Raw genomic sequence first — 6836 nt, 5'->3', positions numbered from 1 at the left:
AAAAAAAGAAAAAGAAAAAAAGAATGGTTAAGCCAAACCTTCCTAAGGTCATATATATAGCTAGCATGTGGCAGAGTAGGGATTTGAACCCAAGCCAGAAGAAACTCTGGAGCCACTATTGTTTATAGACAAGAGAATCTTATCTTTTGGGCAACTTTGGTTGTTTAAGACAAACTTTTGCTATGTAGCCCTGGCAGGTCTGGTACAGGCTATGAGGCTCAGGTTAGGCTCAAATTCCCAGGTAGCAATCCTCCCACCTCAGACTCCCAAGTGCTGGGACTATAGGAGTGAGCCACTCTACCCAGCTGTTGGTTGGTTTGTATGGTGGTGTGAGGGTATTTGTGTGTAGGCTCACATGGCAAAAGTCAGAGGGCAACTTGTTGATCTCCCTCGTAGATTCCGGGGACCAGATTCAAGTTGTTGGACTTGCCTAGCAATCACTTTGATTTGTTTGTTTGTTTGTTTTGGGGGGGTGAGACAGAGCTTCTCTGGGTAGCCCTGGCTATTCCGGAACTCATTCTGTAGACCAGGCTAGCCTGAACTCACAGAGATTTGCCTACCCCTGCCTCCCAACTGCTGGGACTAAAGGCATGCACTTCTATATCAGGCTAGCAAGCACTTTTTCAGACATAGTCTTGCTATGTAGACCATGATGGTATTTACTAGATAGCCCAGGCTGGCCTTGAACTTAAGATGACCCCTTGCCTCAGTCTCCCAAGCATGCACCATGTTCTGCTCTGGGAATTTGTGTTTGTAATTGCGTATATAGACCAGAGAGCAGCCTCAGGTGTTCTTGCTCCTAAGACATCCACTTGGGTTTTGATATGGCCGTCTTATCGCGTAGCTCTGGATGGCCTGGAATTTCCTATGTAGATCAGTCTGGTCTTGAACTCCCTAAAATCCACCCGTTTCTGCCTCCTGAGTGCTGGGATTAAGGACATGTACCACCTCCATGGCTGGCTTCCACCTTGTTTTTCTGTGACAGGATCTTACTGGGGCTGGATGATTAGACTAGCCATCGAGCCCCAGGGACCTGTGTCTGCCTCCCCAGGGCTGGGATTACAGGCGTGTGATCCAGCACCTTGTTCTGGGGGTCCAACTCTGGTCCTCCAGCTTGTGCTTTGAGGACTTCACCGTCTGAGCTCACCTCAGCCCCTCGGGAAACTTTTACAGTCCTGTCTTCCTTTTTCCTAGGAATTCTATTCAGGTCACCTTCTTCTGCTCCTTCCTTCTCAAGTAAGGGCATTGCTGCTGGCCTGATTAACTACAAACCTGAAGGCACCTGCTGAGTGCTGGGGCCACTGGGTCACTGGGTCACTTAACTGCTCTGCGTCCTGCCTTTACACTGAGAAGGATAACAGAACTTCACAGGGTTGCAGTGAGATAAGTTAATGAGGCAAGGGTAATAATCAGTGCAGAGCAATCTAAACCCTGCCAAGAGCTGATGTCACATTGCTACCGAACACCAGTCTATGTTGTTTCAGATACACCCTCAAAAGACTTCAGAAATAGGTATTTTGGTTACCTTTTCTATTTCTTTCTTTCTTTCCTTTTTTTAAAAAAAAGATTTACTTATTTATTTTATATTGTATATGAGTACACTGTAGTTGTCTTGTCTTCAGACACACTAGAAAAAGGCTTCAGATGACATTACAGATGGTTGTGAGCCACCATGTGGTTGCTGGGAATTGAACTCAGGACCTCTGGAAGAGCAGTCAGTGCTCTTAACCGCTGAGCCATCTCTCCAGCCTTCTTTCTCTCTCTCTTTCTTTCTTTTTTTCAACAGGGTTTCCCTTTGTGGCTCTGGCTGTCCTGGAACCTACTCTGTAGACCAAGCTGGCCTTGAACTCAGAGATCCACCTGCCTCTGCCTACTCTGTGCTGGGATGAAAGGTGTGCGCCACCACTGCCTGGCTCTTGGGTTACTTCCTCCTGGGTTTGTTTGATATAAGCCATCCCCAATCCTCTGCCCATCCTAAAGATGGTTTCTCTCCCACCGAGCCCTCTTCTGCAGGGCGCTAATGCTTCCCTGTAGTCTGCTCTGATGGAGATGTGAGGGCAGAAAGACTGTGGGTTTTATGACCCAGTACACTGAGTTGCTGAATCCAGGAATGAGGGATGACACCATCATCACGGGTTTACTTATTTCCTCATCACATGAGTAAGATCACTGGGAATTCTGGGCAAGTCTTTCCGCAGAATTCCCTCATGCACAAAGAGATTGCACTTTCACCAAGAGTAATGAAATCAGGAAGTTAACACAGAAAAGCCAGGTGTGATGAAGCGTGCTTATAAAGCCCTGCACTTGACCGGGCGTGGTGGCACACGCCTTTAATCCCAGCACTTGGGAGGCGGAGGCAGAGGCAGGCAGATTTCTGAGTTCAAGACCAGCCTAGGTTACTGGCCAGATAATCACAGATCTTTTTTTAAAAAAAAAAAAAAAAAAAAAAAAGGAACAGGTAAAACTAATGACATATTTTATGTGGTCCAATATAGAAAAAAAATTGGGGGAGGAATAGTGGACGGGATGGTACAGGATTTCTCTGTGTAGCCCCGACTGTCCCAAAACTCACTCTATAGAACGGGCTGTCCTGGAACTCAGAGATCCTGCCTCTGTCTTCCTGAGCACTGGGATTAAAGACTTGTGCCACCACCACCCTGAGACATCATCAATTTCTAAAGTATTAGACTGGAACTGGACTTGGTACTGTACACCTTGGTAGTGTAATCCCCATACTTGGAAGGTGGAGACAGGATTGGGAGTCCAGTCTCGTCATCCTTGGTTACAGAGTGAGTAGGATAGCCTAGGCTACATGAACCTGTCCAACCCACAAGCCCCACAACCTCCTTGCTGGTGAGATGGTTTCAGCGGGTAAAAGCCATCTCCACATATGTCTAAGGACCCGAGTTCCATCCCTGGAACCCACAATGGAAGGAGAGAACTGACTTCTAAAAGGTGTCCTCTGGCCTCCTCGTGTGCTGTGGCATGTTCCTGCACTCATACACAGATTAAAATCAACATTTAAACAAACAATAGCACAAAGCTTGTCTGGTATGCAGAAGGCCTTTGGTACCTCAGGGGAAAAGCACTGATCTGGGATTTTACTTTTTTGGTGTGTACCATATCAAAAATAAAACCTCGTGTGTTTTTTTTGGTTGTTTTTGGTTTTGGTTTTAGTTTGAGTGCATTTTAATTGAGACAGCTTGAGCATTCAGTGGCTGCATGTGGCCCTCTTCCAAGGACAACAGCCACAGAATCTTATGGGTGAACAGATTATCCCAGGAAAACAAAAGCCGAGAGCTCAAAGCTACCAGTGAGCACCTGATTCCAGATACTCCAATCCAAGTTATTTAATCAGCTAGCAGCACGGCTCAGTACTGGAGAGCTCATCCCGAACACTGGAACTATTCACTCCAGAGACTTAATCTAATCCGCATTTAGATACTGGCCGGAGGGCTGGAGAGAGGGCTCAGCGGTTAAGAGCACTGACTGCTCTTCCGAAGGTCCTGAGTTCAAATCCCAGCAACCACATGGTGGCTTACAACCCCTGTAATGAGATCTAACGCCCTCTTCTGGTGTGTCTGAAGACAGCTACAGTGTACTTACATATATATAATAAATAAGTCTCTGGGCCGGAGCCGTCAGAGACTGAGGGAGTGGGTTGACTGGAGCGAGCAGAGGTCCTAAATACAATTCTCCACAACCGCATGAAGGCTCACAACCATCTGCACAGCTACAGTGTATTCATATGCATAAAAATAACAAAAAAATCTTAAAAAAAATAGATACTGGCCAGGGGTTTTTCAGGTACCGGTGACTGAATGACTCCAAGGCCTCATGCTAAAGAGGACGTTTTTGGAGACAGGGGCTCACGTAGCCCAGGAGAGCTTCAAACTAACATTCTCCTGCCTCAGCCCCATGAATACTGGGATTGCAGACATACTGCTTACTGCCACCTCCAGCTTCGGCGAGTCTTATCTAGTGTCTACTGCTTCCATATGGTGGAACCTACAACCTTGTGAGGGGACACTCCTCCGAATTCTTCTGAATGCCCTTAGGCGGTCTGAACAGGTTCCAGACCTAACACCAAAGCAGGAGACCTGTTGATTTATTTAGTTGGGACACTGTAATAATTCTGGTTGTCCTGAAACTATGTAGACCAGGCTGGCTTTGAACTCACAGATATCTGCCTACCTGTCCCTCACCAGTGCTAGGATTAAAGGCTGTATCTTAGGCATTCTTAACCACTGGGCCATCTCTCCAGCCACCTGTGTACCTATTTCATATACCTAAGGCCACACAATGCTTTCTCAGGGGAGTGTGGTCAGGCACAGAGGTTTTACAGCTCTGAGTCAGTTTGTGAATCTATCTGTGTTTTTTGTGGACCCCTAAGTGACTCCAATGTGTTGTTTGGGGACCCGTGCTTTATAGGCCCTTTAATAAGAAAACAGATCCACCTGTCACACTAGCAGCTGTTGACACTTGAATACCTTGAAATTGGGCCCAGGAGGCAAGGTAAGGTTCACCATCTCTCCTGGGGTGTATTACATCCTTACAGGTGCATCCAATTAAAATTAAACACTTAATAATGCCTAGTGATGGGAGGGTATATATAAACAGTAAACGAAGAGCAGAGTTTAGAATCAAAATCAGGCGGGTTGGATTCCCAACCAATCCAACAAAACAAAGGAAGTGACCTTGGGACACTTTTGGGAAGTGTGACATCTCAAGGATACTGGGTTATCAGAAGCTTCTTAAGGGAACAGAAACCACAGACCCAGAAAGTACCAAATGAAAATCACAAGCCTTGGTTTCTGTCCGAGTTTGAAAAGGAACCGAAGAGAAGTCCGTGAAGCAGAGAGTTAAGCCCTCTCTGCCCTGCCCCTCCACCAAGCCAAGGCGCATCATGAAGCAAGAAGTAACGAGGGAAGGATGCGAGAAAGATGGGGTGACAGTCTAGCTAAAACGAGGCTTAGCTCCCAGGACATCCAGTAGTCCCCAGTGTCCTGTTCAAGCTGGTTCCAGCCCGGCGAGGGCGTGTCGCCGCCCCTTGAACTCGGGGAGGAGGGGCTTGGCCGGCTCAGCAAGTGCCCCAGACCCAGAGAGCGAGCAAGGGGGCGCTGCCAGGTCCCGACAGTCTGGGTTGCCCCCAGCCGCGGCCCCTCCCCAGGCCCGCTCACCCGATGACGTAAGCCAGGATGAGCAGCTGCACCACGCGGTTCATGAGCCCCACTTTACGGCTGCGGATGAGCACGATGCGCGGCGTGTCGTACTCGAACAGGAAAGCCCCGAGCACGGAGCAGCAGCCTGCCATGACTACGCCGCCCGCTGCTCCGCGTCGTGGCCACCGCAGGTCGACTCGTCGCTGCCACCACCACCACCACCACCACCACCACCGGGTCCCGGCAGCAGCCCCGCCCAGCAGCTCGGCCCGGAAATAGGCGGCGCGGGACCTGAGGAGCGCGTCTCCTCCCCCTCTGCCACCCCAGGGTGACGCCCCAACTCGTGACCCCCTCAAAGGGGCGATCTAAAAAGCAAGAGTGGCATAGCACTAAAGGACGAATTACCTCTGGAGCAGGGAGCAAAGTCAGCTCCCGGAGGGACAAGGGTAATGACGCCCTCAGGCCTAGGATTGAAAGGCAGACAGATGAGTTCTTTCCTGTTGCAAAGGACAGCTCTGCGGCTCAGATAAGGAGCTGAGCCGCGCGCCAGGGGAACTTGGATAGGAGTTACATTTCTAGAGGACCCGAGTGCTGAAGAATCAGTCCCCTGACTGAAGGAGCCAAACTTGATCTGGATGTAGTGGAGGGAGCCTCGCTGTGCTGCTTTCTGAAACTATAGGGTGGGTAGGAATAAGTACCTGGTGTACTAGGATGTCTGCAGAAGTCAGCCACAAATGCCACCATATACCCCTCCTAGACCAGAAGCCGGTCCATGTTCCTACCCCAAGTCAGATAACTGTCGTAGTTGCACCTGAGAGGAGGCATCAGCCAGAACCTGGTAGGGGGGTCCCTGTAGCCATCTCGCTATTGAGAATGGCTTACCGCAAGCTTAGGGAGAATTGGAAAAATTCAAGCCGTGGGGAGACACCATTGTTAATGTCACATATATCCATTCCCTTCAGCAGTTTTTTTATAGGCGTTTTATATTAAGTGTAACATACATCCAAATACCCTTACACCAGGTACTGTCCAGCAAGCATAGCGAGAGCAGCTCAGCCCTGTGCAGTATAAATATAGCAGGTTCTATACACGAGGCTTGAGGTTCTAATCAGACTCCTCGCGGTTCTTTCCATTTTCTGCTCCATGCATCTTTTATTTCATCTGAGTTAGCTTCAGCTTCTGGTCACTGTGACCAAAACCGGAGAGGAACCGGAAAGGAGGAAGACGTCTCTGGGCTCACGGTTTCAGAGGCTTCCCTCACAGTCACTTGGCTCCACGGATCTGAGAGAGCATGGTGGACCTTACAGAAAGGCGTGGGGACAAGGTGTGTCTTTCCACCACCAGCTCCCAGGGAATTAGTTATTCCAGCTGGCTTCACCTCCTTTGTACCGCCTCCCAAGGCTAAGATAAGATTTGCCCTTATGTTATAGCTCCCACTGTTAAGGTCTCTCAGCATCCGGTCCCCTCTCAGCATTATCTCCCATGTAGGGAAGAAGCCTTCAACACATGAAGGTTTGGGAAGAACTCTTCATACACAAGTCATAGTGCCGTGTTACCAGAGACTCATCACGGGATTTGAATGATTTTGAGTTTTAATCTAAGGCCTAGTGGAAAAACATGCCAGCCTGGTGTGGTGGACATGCCTGTTATCCCAGCAGTCCGAAAGCAGAGCTG

General features: G+C 48.9%; 1 protein-coding gene across 1 annotated transcript in view; it reads right to left on the bottom strand.

Annotated features, from left to right (window-relative positions):
- P2rx4 (purinergic receptor P2X 4) overlaps positions 1-5434 on the bottom strand; it is a 20570-nt gene extending 15136 nt beyond the window's left edge. The window contains exon 1 of the mRNA XM_021162832.2: positions 5181-5434. Within this exon, the coding sequence (XP_021018491.1) occupies positions 5181-5314 (134 nt within the window). The 5' untranslated portion in view covers positions 5315-5434. The remainder of the gene's footprint in view (positions 1-5180) is intronic.
- Between the last annotated feature and the right edge of the window lie 1402 nt (positions 5435-6836).

The sequence above is a fragment of the Mus caroli genome, chromosome 5 (genome assembly GCF_900094665.2).
Source record: "Mus caroli chromosome 5, CAROLI_EIJ_v1.1, whole genome shotgun sequence".
In the NCBI taxonomy this organism is placed as follows: domain Eukaryota; kingdom Metazoa; phylum Chordata; class Mammalia; order Rodentia; family Muridae; genus Mus; species Mus caroli.
Note: the sequence above shows the minus strand (reverse complement) of the source record. Positions and strands in the feature narration are given on the sequence as shown.